Source organism: Manis javanica, chromosome 2 (assembly GCF_040802235.1).
Source record: "Manis javanica isolate MJ-LG chromosome 2, MJ_LKY, whole genome shotgun sequence".
NCBI lineage: Eukaryota > Metazoa > Chordata > Mammalia > Pholidota > Manidae > Manis > Manis javanica.
In genome coordinates, this window is record NC_133157.1 from 149,251,068 (window position 1) to 149,267,992 (window position 16,925).

General features: G+C 37.3%; 1 protein-coding gene across 3 annotated transcripts in view; it reads left to right on the plus strand.

Annotated features, from left to right (window-relative positions):
• RAB2A (RAB2A, member RAS oncogene family) overlaps window positions 1–16,925 on the plus strand; it is a 145,683-nt gene that overhangs the window by 92,082 nt on the left and 36,676 nt on the right. For all 3 annotated transcript variants that reach the window (XM_073229573.1, XM_073229574.1, XM_017661212.3), the window contains one exon: window positions 14,948–15,015. In XM_073229573.1, the coding sequence (XP_073085674.1) occupies window positions 14,948–15,015 (68 nt within the window). The remainder of the gene's footprint in view (window positions 1–14,947; window positions 15,016–16,925) is intronic.

Consider the following 16,925-nt stretch of genomic DNA (forward strand, 5'->3'; position numbering starts at 1 on the left):
TTTGTCTACTAATGGACCCTTAAGTTACTTCTGTATCTTGGTTATTGTAATAAGTAATGTTACAATGAATATAGTGGTGCATATATCTTTTCAAATTAGTATTTTTGCTTTCCTCAGGTAAATACCCATAAATGTAATTAGTGGGTAATATGGTATTTTATTTTTAATTTTTTGAGGAACCGTGATACTGCTTTCCATAGCAGCTGTACCAGTTTATATTCCCACCAACAGTGCATAAGGGTTCCCTTTTCTCCACATCCTCTCAATACTTGTTATTTCTTGTCTTTTTGATAATAGCCATTCTAACTGGTATTGATATCTCATTATGGTTTTGATTTGCATTTCTCTGATGATTAGCAATGTGTAATATCACTTCATGTATCTGTTGACCATCTATGTGTCTTTTTTGGAAAGATGTCCATTCAGGTCCTCTGCCCAATTTTTAATCAGATTAGTTGTTGGTGTTGTATGAATTCTTTATGTATTTTGGGTATTAACCCTTTATCAGATATATCATTTGCAAATATAATCTCCCATTCAGTAGGTTGCTTTTTCATTTTGTTGATGTTTTTTTTCTCTGTGCATAAGCTTTTTAGTTTGATATAGTCCCACTTGTTTTGGTTTGTTTGTTTGTTTTTGCTTTTGTTTCCCTTACCTGGTAAGAAATCCAGAAAGAAAATTACTACTAAGGCTGATGTCCCAGAGTTTACTGCCTGTATTTTCTTTTAGGAGCTTTATGGTATCAGGTTTTACATTTAGGTCTTTAACTGATTTCGAGTTTATTTTTGTGTATGATGTAAGACAGCGATTTCATTATTTTGTATGTTGCTGCTCAGTTTTCCCAACACCATTTATTTTACAACAGTATCTTTTCCCCGTTTTATATTCTTGCCTCCTTTGTTGCAGATTAATTGATCATATAAGTGGGATTTATTTCTAGGCTCTCTATTCTGTTCATTGATCTATGTGTCCTTTTTTGTGCCAGTACCATACTATTTTGATTAGTGTAGCTTTGTAGAATGGTTCAAAATCAGAGATCATGATGCCTCCAGCTAGCCTCTTTCTCAAGAATGGTTTGGCTGTTCGGGATCTTATGTGGTTCCACATAAATTTTAGGATTCTTTGTTCATATGTGAAAAATGTTGTTAGTATTTTGATAGGGATTGCATTGAATCTGTAGATTGTTTTGGGTAGTATGGACATTTTAACAATATTAATTCTTCCAATCCATGAGCATGGTATATCTTTCCATTTGTTTGTGTTATCTTTCATTTCTTTCATTAGTGCCTTACAAATTTCACAGCACACGTCTTTCACCTAGCTGGTTAATTTATTTCTAAAATTTTCTAAATTTATTTCTAAATTTTTATTCTTTGTGAAATTTTAAGTGAAATTGTCTTCTTGATTTCTCTTTCTGCTAGTTTGTTAGTGTATAGAAATGCAGCAGATTTCTGTATATTGATTTTTATCCTGCAGACTTACTATATTCACTTATTCTAATAGTCTTTTGGTGGGATGTTAAGGACTTTCTACATATAGTATCATGTCATTTTTTAAATTCATTTTGTTATCTTAATCTACAATTACATGAAGAACATTATGTTTACTAGACTCCCCCCTTCACCAAGTCCCCCCCACAAACCCCATTACAGTCACTGTCCATCAGCATAGTAAGATGCTGTAGAATCACTACTTGTCTTCTCTGTGTTGCACAGCCCTCCCCATGCCCCCACACACACATTATACATGCTAATTGTAAGGTCCCCTATCTTTTTCCCTGCCCTTAATCCTCCCTTCCCACTCATCCTCCCCAGTCCCTTTCCCTTTGGTAACTGTTAGTCCATTCGTGGGTTCTGTGATTCTGCTGCTGTTTTGTTCCTTCAGTTTTTCTTTGTTCTTATAATCCACATATGAAGTGAAATCATTTGGTATTTGTCTTTCTCTGCCTGGCTTATTTCACTGAGCATAATATCCTCTAGCTCCATCCATGTTGTTGCAAATGGTAGGATTTGTTTTCTTCTTATGGCTGAATAATATTCCATTGTGTATATGTACCACATCTTCCTCATCCATTCATTTACTGATGGGCACTTAGGTTGCTTCCATTTCTTGGCTATTGTAAATAGTCCTGTGATAAACATAGAAGTGCATATGTCTTTTTCAAATTGGGCTGCTGCATTCTTAGGGTAAATTCCTAGAAGTGGAATTCCTGGGTCAAATGATATTTCTATTTTGAGCTTTTTGAGGAACCTCCATACTGCTTTCCACAGTGGTTGAACTAATATACATTCCCACCAGCAGTGTAGGAGGGTTCCACTTTCTCCACAGCCTCGCCAGCATTTGTTGTTGTTTGTCTTTTGGATGGTGGCTATCCTTACTGGTGTGAGGTGATATCTTATTGTGGTTTTAATTTGCATTTCTCTGATGGCTAATGATGTGGAGCATCTTTTCATGTGTCTGTTGGCCATCTGAATTTCTTCTTTGGAGAACTGTCTGCTCAGCTCCTCTGCCAATTTTTTAATTGGATTATTTGCTTTTTGTTTGTTGAGGTGTGTGAGCTCTTTATATATTTTGGAGTATCATGTCATTTTAATTATTCCTTATCAATTTGTTTTCATACAGGATGCTAAACAAAAGTGTCTCCCTTTTCAGTAAAGCTTTTGTATATATTTCTAAGTTGTTGCAGCACACCTGATGGAGAGGATGATAGCCTGATGTCAGAAATTGGTAGAAGCTATACTTACAGAGAGAGAGAAGGTAGTAGATCAGAGGAAGTTGTTTGGAAAACTGTTTTAAGTCATGTACCTGTGCAGCTGGCTTCCTTCTGGGTTTGCCAGTGGAAGGCAGTGAGAGATAAGAGGCTAATAGCAAAAAGAAGCCTTTATGTCTCTAGTCCCCGTTCCTGCCCAACAGGGCCCCTGGAGGTCTGGTTCCTGAGCTTTGGTAACCCTGGTTTCTTTGTCCTCTCCAATTTAAGAATGGTAGTAGCTTCCTACTCTTGCTAATCTCAGGGTTGCTTAACCACCTCTTCTTTGGGCTGTTCAGCTCATCCTTTACTGTAACCCACTCCCAAGAATTAAATTCCCTCTGTTTTAAATATGTTAAGTATGGATTCTTTTTTTCTGGTTGGATCCTGACTACTGTATCTTGTGACATCCTTAGCAACCATGTATTTTTCAGACATGAAATAATTTAGCAGATAATTAGTACATACATTTTAAAGGAACATTGAAATGTTTGCTAAAATAAGTATAAGACAGTGTCAGTATTCTTCTGCATACTTGCCTATGCCTGATGAATAGAAGAGAAGATGAAAAGGTTATAGTTGGGCCATGACTAAGAAGTATTATTATATTAGAAAAGAGGACATAAGAGACCATAAAAAGTAAGGGAAGTTCCTTACCTTTTGACTACTGTCTTAGACTTGGTATAATGTGAATCAAAGATGCAGTTTATAAATATCTTCCTAGGTACAATTACATTGAAGGCCCAGACTAGAACACGGGGTGTTTCAAAGGCTATTTCAGTGGACCAACATCATTATCATGTGGGACTTGTTACAGAATCTACTAAATCACATTCTGCATTTGAACAAGATCTCTAAATGATTCTTATGAACATAAAAGTTTAAGAAGCATTGGATCAATGGCTTTTAAATATTGATTACCTAGCCAAAAATGTTTTATATATTGACCTTACACACACATATATTATTCACCCCACACACATCCTAGCCTTTCAGTTCCTTTATTTCCTCTTCTCCCATGATCTTACTTCTCTCCCTCAGCTACTTAACTCCCAGAGTCATACCCAGGACCTTGTCCTTACCAATATCTGGAACCACTTCAGAATCTCTATTTTGTGCAACTGGCTGTTTGCCCATTCCCACCCATTCCCTCCCATTCTTCTAGGAACCCTCTGATTCCTAACACTAACAATGTAGTTGCCCCATTAGACCTATAATGCACTGATCCAACCATCTTTTCCCTCTTATCCCTCTCATGTACTTACTTCTTTCTTACCCAGCTTTAATTCTAACCATTGCAGTTATGTCATTATAATTACTCCTACATACATGCTCAATGCCCTTGTCCCTGTTGTGCTTCATCATGCTCTGTGGCTAACCCATTGGTTATCCAACTATCTACTCATGGAGAAAACACAGCCATGCTAGCTGGTCTCATGTTAATTTCTTGGGCACTAACTAATAACTGCCTGACAATGACCCTTTATTTCTAGTCCATTCTCTCTGCACATTCCTATATATTACTCCTTTGTGCTCTTTAAACATGCAGCACCTTTCCTGTAGTCATTCTCAATAATCTTGGTTTCCATTTTACTTGGAAAATAGAGACAACTAAAAGGGTATTTGCACAGGTTTCCACCACCACATAGACCCTCTTGCCTCCCCATGAACTCAGTCTCTTCCTTGCCCTGTGGATGAACTCTAATTTACCAACTAAGGCCTATTCAAGAACACTGCTTCAGTGGTTCTTTAGTCTCCCAGGCATTATTAATTTTCCCTCTTTTTTTGGATGGTCATTTTCATGACTTTTCTTCTCCAGCTTTCAATCGTTTTCTCTCCTTTAGCAAAAGTCCTTAGAAAAAATTGTTCATATTTTCTAGTTCTTACTATTTCTCCACTCATCCTTTATTGAAGCCATTCCAATTAGGGCTTACTCCTCTGCATATGTATATATCCAGCTGCTTATTCAGTATCTTCCCTCTTTGATGTCTAAGTGGCATCTCAAATTTAACATGTCCCAAATAGTCTTCCCAGATCAAGTGTACATGTACGTATACCCATACTCCCGTACCCATCCTTTCACCTAGATGTATTTTTCTCCTTTTATATATACATATATATGTGTGTGTGTATATATTTTTATTAAGGTATTATTAATATACACTCTTATGAAGGTTTCACATAAAACACAATGTGGTTACTACATTCACCCATGTTATCGTGCCCCCCCCATACTCCATTGCAGTCACTGCCCAACAGTATACTAAGATGCCACAAATTGACTATTTGCCTTCTCTGTGCTACACTGTCTTCCCCATGATCCCCCACACACACCATATGTGCCACACATAATGCCTGTCAATCCCCTCCCCCTCCCTCCCCACATGTCCTCCCCCACCCTGCCCTTTCGTAACCACTAGTCCCTTCTTGGAGTCTGTGAGTCTGTTGCTGTTTTGTGCCTTCAGTTTTGCTTCATTGTTATGCTCCACAAATGAGGGAAATCATTTGGTACTTGTCTTTCTCCACCTGGATTATTTCACTGAGCATAATAACCTCCAGCTCCATCCATGTTGTTGCAAATGGTAGGATTTGCTTCTTTCTTATGGCTGAGTAGTATTCCATTGTGTGTATGTACCACATCTTTATCCATTCATCTGCTGATGGGCACTTAGGTTGCTTCCATATTTTGGCTACTGTACATAGTGCTGCAATAAACATAGGGGTGCATATGTCTTTTTGAATCTGAGAAATCATATTATTTGAGTAAATTTCAAGGAGTGGAATTCCCGAGTCAAATTTATTTCTATTTTTAGTTTTTTGAGGAATCTCCATATTGCTTTCCACAATGTTTGAACTAGCTTACATTCCCACCAGCAGTGTAGGAGGGTTCCCCTTTCTCCATGTCCTCGCCAGCATTTGTTGTTCTTAGTCATTTTGATACAGGCCATCCTAACTGGTATGAGGTGATATCTTAGTGTGGTTTTAATTTGCATTTCCCTGATAATTAGTGATGTGGAGCATCTTTTCATTTGCCTTTTGGTCATCTGAATTTCTTCTCTGGAGGATTGTCTGTTCAAATCAACTGCCCATTTTTTAATCGGGTTATTTGCTTTTTGATTGTTGAGGCATGTGAGTTCTGTATATATTTTGGATTAACCCAATGTCGAATTACAAATATATTCTGCCATATATGTCATTTACAAATATATTCTTCCATACCGTATGGTGCCTTTTTGTTCTGTTGATGGTGTTCTCTACTGTACAGAAGTTTTTTAGTTTGATGTAGTTCCATGTGTTCATTTTTGCTTTTGTTTCCCTTGCTCGAGGAAATGTGTTCAGAAAAAAGTTGCTCATGTTTATATTCAGGAGATTTTTGCCTGTGTTGTCTTCTAAGACTTTTATGGTTTCATGACTTTTGATCCATTTTGAATTTACTTTTGTGTATGGGGATAGACAATAATCCAGTTTCATTTTCTTGCGTGTAGCTGTCCAGTTTTGCCAACACCATCTGTTGAAGAGGCTGTCATTTCCCCATTGTATGTCCATGGCTCCTTTATCGTATATTTATTGACCATATATGCTTGGGTTTATATCTGGGCTCTCTAGTCTGTTCCATTGGTCTATGGGTCTGTTCTTGTGCCAATACCAAATTGTCTTGATTACTGTGGCTTTGTAGTAGAGCTTGAAGTTGGGGAGCATAATCCCTCCAGTTTTATTCTTCTATCTCAGGATTGCTTTGGCTGTTCGGGGTCTTTTGTGGTTCTGTATGAATTTTAGAACTATTTGCTGTAGTTTGTTGAAGAATGCTGTAGGTATTTTGATAGAGATTGCATTGAATCTGTATATTGCTTTAGGCAGGATGTCCATTTTGACAATATTAATTCTTCCTATGCTTGAGCATGGGATGTGTTTCCATTTATTGGTATCTTCTTTAATTTCTCTCATGAGTGTCTTGTAGTTTTCAGAGTATAGGACTTTCACTTCCTTGGTTAAGTTTATTCCTAGGTATTTTATTCTTTTTGATGCAATTGTGAATGGAATTGTTTTCCTGATTTCTCTTTCTGTTAGTTCATCATTATTGTATAGGAATGCCACAGATTTCTGTGTATTAATTTTGTATCCTGCAACTGAATTCAGATATTAGATCTAGTAGTTTTGGAGTGGATTCTTTAGGGTTTTTTATGTGCAATATCATGTCATCTACAAACAGTTTAACAACTTCTTTACCAATCTGGATGCCTTTTACTTCTTTGTGTTGTCTGATTGCCATGGCAAAGACCTCCAGAACTATGTTGAATAAAAGTGGAGAGAGTGGGGATCCTTGTCTTGTTCCCAATCTTAAAGGATAGCCTTTCAGCTTCTCGCTGTTAATTATGATGTTGTCTGTGGGTTTGTTCATATATGACCTTTATTATGTTGAGGTACTTGCCCTCTATACCCATTTTGTTGAGAGTTTTTATCGTGAATGGATGTTGAATTTTGTAGAATGCTTTTTCAGCATCTATGGAGATGATCGTGTGGTTTTTGTCCTTTTTTTTGATGTGGTAGATGATGTTGATGGATTTTCTAATATTGTACTGGAATATTTGCATCCCTGGAATAAATCCTACTTGATCATGATGGATGATCTTTTTGATATATTTTTGAATTTGGTTCTCTAATACTTTGTTGAGTGTTTTTGCATCTGTGTTCATCAACAATATTGGTTTGTAATTTTCTATTTTTGTGTTGTCTTTACCTGGTTTTGGTACTAGGGTGATGCTGGCCTCATAGAATGAGTTTTGAAGTATTCCCTTCTCTTCTACTTTTTGGAAAATTTTAAGGAGAATGAGTATTAGGTCTTCACTAAATGCTCGAAAAAATCCAGCGGTGAAGCCATCTGGTCCAGGAGTTTTGTTCTTAGGTAGTTTTTTGATTACCTATTCAATTTCTTTGCTAATAATTGGTCTATTCAGATTTTCAGTTTCTTTCTGGGTCAGCCTTGGAAGATTGTGTTTTTCTAGAAAGTTGTCCGTTTCTTCTAGGTTATCCAGTTTGTTAGCATATAATTTTTCATAGTATTCTCTAATAATTCTTTGTATTTCTGTGGTGACTGTAGTGATTTTTTCCTTTCTTATTTCTGATTCTGTTTTAAGTGTGTAGACTCTTTTTTTCATGGTAATTCTGGCTAGGGGTTTATCTATTTTGTTTATTTTCTTGAAGAAACAGCTGCTTTAATTGATTCTATTGTTTTATTCTTCTCAATTTTATTTATTTCTGCTCTAATCTTTACTAAGTCCCTCCTTCTACTGACTTTGGGCCTCAGTTCTTCTTTCTCTAGTTTAGTTAATTGTGAGTTTAGCCTGTTCATATGGGATTATTCTTCTTTCCTGAGGTAGGCCTGTACTGCAGTATACTTCTCTCTCAGCACAGCTTTCACTGCGTCCCACAAATTTTACGGTGTTGAATTATTGTTGTCATTTGTCTCTATATATTGCTTGATCTCTGTTTTTATTTAGTCATTTATCCATTGGTTATTTAGGAACATGTTGTTAAGTCTCCATTCATTTTCTTTGCATAATTTATTTCTAGTTTCATACCTTTGTGGTCTGAGAAACTGGTTGGTACAATTTCAGTCTTTTTGAATTTACTGAAGCTCTTTTTGTGTTCTAATATGTGGTCTATTCTGGAAAATGTTCCATGTGCACTTGAGAAGAATGTGTATCCTGTTCCTTTTGGGTGTAGAGTTCTGTAGATGTCTGTTAGGTCCCTCTGTACTAATGTGTTGTCCAATGCCTCTGTCTCATTACTTATTTTCTGTCTGGTTGATCTGTCCTTTGGAGTGAGTGGAGTGTTGAAGTCTCCTAGAATGAATGCATTACATTCTGTTTCCCCTTTTAATTTTGTTAGTATTTGTTTCACATATGTAGGTGTTCCTATGTTGGGTGCATAGATACTTAATAATGGTTATATCCTCTTGTTGGATTGATCCCTTTATCATTATGTAATGTCCTTCTTTGTCTCTTGTTACTTTCTTTGTTTTGAAGTCTATTTTGTCTGATACAAGTACTGCAGGCAACTCCTGCTTTTTTCTCCCTTTTGGTTACATGGAATATTTTTTTCCATCCCTTCACTTTTTGTCTGTGTATGTCTTTGGGTTTGAGGTGAGTCTCTTGTAGCCAACATATAGTTGGGTCTTCTTTTTTATCCATTCAGTGACTCTATGTCTTTTGGTTCATTCAGACCATTTACATTTAGGGTGATTATCGATAGGTATGTACTTACTGCCATTGCAGGCTTTAGATTCATTACCAAAGGTTCAAGGGTAACTTCCTTGCTATCTAAGAGTCTAACTTAACTCACTTAGTGTGCTATTACAAACACAATCTAAAGGTTCTTTTTTTTCCCCCTGCCTTTTCTTCCTCCTCCATTCTTTATATATTAGGTGTCATATTCTGTACTCTTTGTCCCTTTTTATTACCTCCGGTGATAGCTGTTTACCCTTAGGAACACTTCAGTGTATAGCAGTCCCTCCAAAATAGACTGTAGAGATGGTTTGTGGGAGGTAAATTCTCTCAGCTTTTGCTTATCTGGAAATTGTTTAATCCCTCCTTCAAATTTAAATGATAATCTTGCCAGATAGTGTATTATTGGTTCGAGGCCCTTCTGTTTCATTGCATTAAATATATCATGCCAGTTCCTTCTGGCCTGTAAGGTTTCTGCTTAGAAGTCTGATGATAGCCTGATGGGTTTTCCTTTGCATGTGATCTTATTTCTCTCTCTGGCTGCTTTTAATAGTCTGTCTTTATCTTTGATCTTTGCCATTTAAATTACTGTATGTCTTGGTGTTGTCCTCCTTGGGTCCCTTGTGTTGGGAGATCTGTGTACCTCCATGGTCTGAGAGACTATCTCCTTTCCCCGAGTGGGGAAGTTTTCAGCAATTACTTCCTCAAAGACACTTTCTATCCCTTTCTGTCTCTCTTCTTCTTCTGGTACCCGTATAATAAGATTATTGTTCCGTTTGGATTGGTGTCACATTTATTTCAGTATTCTTTCATTCTTAGAGATCCTTTTTTCTCTCTGTCCCTCAGCTCCTTTGATTTCCTCTTCTCTAATTTGTATTTCATTTATCATCTCCTCTGCTGTATCTAATCTGCTTGTTAATACCCTCCATTGTGTTCCTCAAAGATTGGATCTCCATCCTACATTCGTTCCTGAGTTCTTGAATATTTTTCTGTACCTCCAGAAGCATGTTTATGATTTTTATTTTGAAATGTCTTTCAGGAAGTTATATTAGTTCAGCCTCACCTGACCGTTTTTCTAGGGTTGTTGAAATTTTGCTTTGAACCAGGTTCCTTTGACATTTCATATTTGTATGTGGTGCCTTCTAGTGCCCAGAAGCTCTATTCTCTGGAGCTGCTCAGACCCTGGAGCGGTATCAGAGGTTGCAGGGGAATTATGCTGGTGCCTGAGGGGAGGAAAGAGCTGTTACTTGCTTCCCAGGTACCATGCCTGTCTCCACTGTCAGAACCAGTGGGCTGAACACACAGGTGTAAGTCTCTGTGATTTGCATTTGTAGCTGCTGTAGGCACAGCTCCCCTCTGGCTGGCCTGATGCCAGTGCAGGATTTGCCGGTTTGCGAGCCAGGTGCAGGCTGGCTGGGAGGAATGCACAGCAGTATGCAAATTATGGTGGGGGGCCTTGGAGCTGTGTTGCCAGCCGGGGGCTGGAGCGCGTGAGGATTGTGTAAGTTCCCAACTGCTGGGCACTGCACCCAGACAGTTCTGTTTACCTGTCCTTTGTCCTGAGCAGTAAGCTCTGCGCAATCCTAACCCCTTAAGCAGCCCTCTCGCTTTTAGGAAGCCTCTGTGACCACCCGCCCAGATCAGGTGGATATGGATCCTTGTTTTCCAGAAGTAGCTAGAATCTCAATCTCTCCAGGTATTCTGCCTGTCTTAGCTTTCCAGCTCCACTAATCACCAGATCGTCATGGAATGTAGGATTGTGCTTCCAGAACAGATCTCCAGGGATAGGTGTTCAGCAGTCCCCGGCCTCCACTCCCTGCCCACTCTGTTTCTCTTCCTACTGCCAGTGTGCTGGGGTGGGGGATAGGCTTGGCTCCTGCCAGGTCACAGCTTTGGTACAGTACCCTCCTCCGTGAGGTCTGTTCTTCCCTCCAGGTGTATGCAGTCTGGTGCAGCCTTCTTTCCTGTTGTTCTTTCAGGATTAGTTGTATTAACTATATTTTCATATTATGTGAGGTTTTAGAAGGTCTGTCCCACCTCTCTCACCGCCATCTTTAATCCTCTCAATCCTATTTTTCTCCTTTTTATAAAAGCATATATAAGTTCAGTTTTCTCCCACCAATATATAAAGTCCATTACCACAGAGTTATCTCTTTCTTTCATTGCTGTATCTGCAGCACTTGATACATTTAAGGACTTCGTAAACATTTACTAAAATATCTGGGGGGGAAGCTTCAAAAAGCAATATACAGTGTTTAATGCATGCATTCCTGTATGTTGTTTACAAATTATACTATTTACAGCCCACTGATTCCCACTCATTTATTTCGCTACCTGCTAATGGCGTTTTACAAACAATGGTCTAGAGGCAAGGCCATTTATATGTTTATTCCTTCTTTCTGTCTCCCCCCATTTCTTTAAACCAGTCAGCCTCCAAGAAATGAATTCTGGGAGGGGTGAAAGTATAGTTTTGGGAAAAGTTGGTAGAGTTAAGGCATCATTTTTTCTGTCAGGCCCTTCACAGATCAGTTTAAAAAATACCTGGTTTATTTGGGGTTCAACTTTCTAATTGCTTGAGTTAGGATAATAATCTAGAAATGTTGGTATATAATATGGGATAATAATAATAATATTAGCTGACACATAATTGAAAATTGTTCTATGTCAGCATTGTTCTATTTTGTATGTAATAACCCTTTTAATCTTGAGAAAAAAATGTTACGAGATGGGTGTCATTAATACTGTTTTTACAGGTAAGAAAACTAAGACACAGAAGAGATTAATAACTTGCCCAGAGTCATGCAATTAGTAGGTATCGATAATTGACTGCTCACTAAATTGTTACTATAGAAGGATGCAACAAATGTTTGCTATGGAAGGATAATAATGACCTAGAGACAGTTGGAAAATATGTGTTTATATTCCGAGTATTTTGCTCTGGATGCTTGGAAGGAAACCTACCTGAAAAAAATAAGCAACATTCCTGATAGTGTCAGGTAAATGGCCTTGCCTTTGGCTCCACAACTTCTCTGCCAGCCAAATAGGCTGTTAATTGAAAATGTATCTGAAAAGAGAGCCTCAGGGGCACAGGGGATGATGGTTTATCCCATAAAAAAAAAAAGATAGGAAATCCTTTCTAAATGGGACTCCCAAGCATATGTATATATTTAAGAAAAAGATTCAAAAATTTTAGCAATCCAGAAGAGAAAGTTTTTGGTTTTTATTTGTTTCTGAAACTTACAGAGCACTTTAGGCTTTAGTGGGTTTTTTTGCCATATAGAACAGAGAGGTAAAACCTGCATTAAACCCAATTATGAGAAGGTAAATGGGAATTATGTTCTGAAGTGGAAGTTGAAATTAGTCTTTATTATGATAGGACAACAGAAATCACTACTTTTCAGTAATCAACAGTACTTGTCAGTTTTTCCTGTTGAAATGTGTTTTTCTTCCTACCATTATTCCTTAGCCATTCTTGGATAATACAGTAAGTTTCTTTTGTTCATGTTTTTTAATTCTTTATCGTGACCCTATTGTTAAGTGATGTGATAACATCAATTTTATTGTGACTTTTCCCTGCTTTAGAAACTATCCTGATTTTCATATAACATGATCTTCACTTAGTAGTCTTTAAAATTGGATATATTTTTAAAGGTAAAATCTTTGTTTAAATTTACAGCTTCAGCAGCCTTTATCTACTTACTTTGAATAAAGAGATTGTAATATACCAAAACCCAATTATGGCTAAGTTAAGCAAAAGTGTGAATATATTAGAATATCTGGAGTTTTATATAGAAACCACAGAGAGTAGAGACTGGGACTTGGGAATGGGCAGGAATGAAGCATCTTAGAGGCCAGGAAGCCAGAACCATAACAGCAATGCTGCCCCTGAAGCAGTCTTAGCCTTTCATCTGCTAGAAAGAATGGTTGCCAGTCAGTTTTAGTGTCTATCTCTCTGCTCAAGATGTTGGCTCCAGAGAAGGAGCTTTTACTTGTTTCTTGTCTTGCTTGCTCACCCTTGATATCAATCAAGGATCTGTTTCTAATTTGTAGTTGTTTGTCAAATTTTACATTATAGACTGGATTGAACAAACCTTGAGTCCTAGTGAGCAATGCAGATGTGTTTGGATTGTGGTTAAAAGCCCATCCATGACAATGGAAGGAAAAACAGGATTTTTCTCTCTAGTTGTGGCTAGAAACAAACACACTTATGAAAGGCTTCCACTTAGCCAAATGTCTTGCTGATTTGTAGAATTTTGTACATTCCTTTTAAATCCTTCAAAGATTATTTGTACCATTCTTAGCCACTGGTTTCTCCCCTCAATGACTCTTCATTTTCATGTCATTACTGGTAAGCTGGTAGATGGTTGTTTTGAGTGTCCTCTACACTGTGGAAGAAAATATATGAATATATATATATATATATTTGTAATGAATGTGTATGTATGTAGATAAGTGGGTAGGTAGATATTTTTAAACTATGATTTTATATGGTATGATTTTATAATTTTGCATTTTTCATTCTAGTATATAGTGATTCTGTGATCTCTTCTCTTGCCTTCTTAATTTCTGAGTGAGGAACTTAACATTAGTTTCTTGGTATTGACTATGCCCCTAGGATGGCCTAAGTCCTAAAATATAGAGTAAACTCTCCATCAAATTACATATGATCAAGGAGACAAATTACCTTTCTCTTTCTGTCTTACGTCCTCTTAACAGTTGGGGGAATTATAGGAAATGCCGAAATGTAATTCTGATAACTGGGCACTATGCCCTTCCCTGGGCAACTAGAAGCTATTTTTCTGCCAGAATGACATCTGGTTTCTGGGGACCATGTGTGTCTTCCCTTCACCCTCACTCTTCTCCAAATTCTGATAGAGCACACTCTAAGCAGTAATGATTTGGTGTAAGTGCTGGACTTCTTTCAGCATCTTCTTCACAGCTGTTTGTTGTTCTGAAATTACCCCCTTTTTCTCCTCCTATTTTGATGATTGAATGAGTTGCAAAGGAGATGATAAATGCAAGGAAAAAAGCCAAAGTAGGAAACTTACAGAATACAGTATAAATTTGGATTCCCTTTGCCCTGCAGTCCTATGTTCTGTAATTTACTGAAAATCATAATCATAAATTGTAAGTGTATGCAGAAAGTTCATTTCAGCATTAGCTGCTTAGTGAAAATTTGGAAACAACCTAAATTTGTAACAGTGGAATACCAACATACTATGTGTATAGATAAGTAGGTGTAACCACACACATACACACACACACACACACACACACACACACAGGAATATTACACAACCATCAGGAATAATGGTATAGTCATATATATTAATTGAATTGCAAAGATATTTGTGTATGGAATGATGTTTATGGAATATAATTGACTAAAAGGCAAATTGCAGAACAACATTTCTTTGTTCCCACTTATATAAAATTATATATTTAATTTCTGTGTATTTATTCATGTAACACTGTCTGAAAGTATGTTTAAACAGTAGTTATCTGCTGGGAAGAATTGTAGGGGTTTTTTTTCCTAGCTTATTACCCATGCTGGGATCCAAGACTATGATGTTGAAATTTACCTGTCCTTTTCAGTGCTTTTTATACCTAATTAATAGCTTCTGAGACATTTTAATATTTGTTACTAATAATTACAGTTCTTGAATCTTATTTCCAGTTGCCTTTATTTATCTAGTTATTTTACTTATTACTGAGCCTATGAAACATGAAGGCCACAGTTGGTTTCTTGACTATACTAGACTTGAATGTCTTCCTGTTTTTTGTCTTTAGGCTTGTGTCTTACTAACTTGTCTGCCTTCTCTTACATGTTTTTTAAGGAGCTTTATTTGTTAAAGTCCATTTGTATATCACCTGGCATGGAATGTCCTGGAAATAGACATCTTTTTTTTTAATCGTTCAAGAATGTGAAATATATTCTCTCCAGTATGTGTAACAAATCATTTTCTGTTCTATTCAGGTGTAGAGTTTGGTGCTCGAATGATAACTATTGATGGGAAACAGATAAAACTTCAGATATGGGATACGGTAAGTATACCAAAAGTACAGTTTATGATCTCAGTAAAGTTTCAGAGAAGTACTTTGTATGTTTGTTGTTGTAAGGAAAGGAGCAACACATAGCAGCAATTCACCGGAGAGTTCCGCTTTATTAGGGAAAGGTGCTGGGTTATATAGGAAGGGGCATGAATTGATTGAGGTGTCACTTCTATGGGGCTGGTGGCTCTTGGCTAGGTGCTGGGATTGGGAGGGGGGCGAGAGGTGATTGGGCTTCAGGTGGCGCCGGCGGGAACTGAGGACCCCGAAGAGAAGCCGGAAGTTTGCCATCTTACTGGTGGGGACCCTTCAGTTGTGTTTCAGTGTTATTTTATGTCTGTTATGGTTTGTTAGACACTAACTTCCCTGCAGCCGTGAGGTGAAATGTGGTACCAGCAGATTCGCTTATCTTATGCAGTATTTTCAGCAGGTGCAGCCCAGGCAGCATTAGGTGCTTGGCAAACATACCTGAACAATGTGCAGACTGTGTGATCCAAAGGGAAATGCTCTAGAAAGTATGTTTTTCAGAAAAACAAGCAGCATGTCTAAGTACACATGACAACATCATAGTCACTTGATCTGACAATTAATTTTAAAAGTTTGATTTAGTCCCAACCACTTGAAGGCACCTTGTTCCTAGGCCTAATTCTGCCTTGTATGTTCTTTGAGCCTATTAAGTGCCATGCTGTATAGTTTATAATAGCAGTTTCTTATCCGAACCACAGAATATGATTTAAGTGATTATTTTCTCCATTCTCCCACTTAGGTGCATGAAAGCGAAGTTACTTTGTTGAATACAGTGAATGCCTTAAGGTAGCAGTTCTCAGACTTTTTGATCTCAGAATCCCTTTATACTTTTAAAATTTAGTGAGGACCCCAGAGAGCCTTTGCTTATATGGCTTGTTGCTATCAATATTTAATATATTAAAAATTAAAACTGAGAAATTTATTAAATACATACTCATTTTTAAATAACCATAATAAACTCAAATATAAGGATAAACTGCAATTTTTATGGTAACTATTTTTCCAAAGCAAAAGACAAAAACTATATTTTTCTAGTGAGAAGAATGTAATTTTGTTATATCTTTAAAAATCTCATTACTGTCAGCTTAATATAAGACAGCTGGGTTCTCATATCTGCTTCTGCATTGAGTCTTATGTGTGTTGTTTAGAATGAAGTATATAAAGAAAACACAACCTCACACAAATAGGTGGTTGGGAAATGGAGAACCTTGAAGAGTCTCAGGGACTCCTGGGGTTCCTGGGATCACACTCTGAGAACCATTGCCTTAGGGCGATTAAGACTTAGTTATTCACAGAACCTCAATTGAGAAAAAACAAAAGGTCACCTATAATAACAAAGAGCATATTCTCTAAACCAGTAAATGAAATATAAAATACAGGGTGTTTTTATCATCATATACCCCTGGCCTTTTTTTTCTCTAGGCACTCAGTCTTTGTTTCTCACCTGTCTCCTCTAATAGCTATTGAAGGAAGGAACCGTTGAAAAATACTCAGTCGCTCAGACTGGATTCCCAAGATAAAGCAAGTTGCTGGTGGCTGTTGTGAGACCCTGGTTTCTGGATACTACTTACATGTCACACAGTCATCCCTAAAACAGAAAACCCTAAATCTCTGTATTGCTCTGTCCCCAAGTTGTACACTGGATTCTAGGTACTTGTGCTCTTATCTCTTCTTCACTGAAGACTTAAGCTCTTACTATTTCTTAGGGTTCGCCACCCTGAGCCTGTAACATCTCATAACTGTTTTAACTTGCATTCTCTCAGGCAACAATTTCAAAACTGTTTGGAAAAGAGAAAAATTAAGTATATACAAGTTCCTTCCCTCCTAGAGATTTAGAATTAGTGATTTCTAACCAAAAGGAAGCACTTTCTACTTCT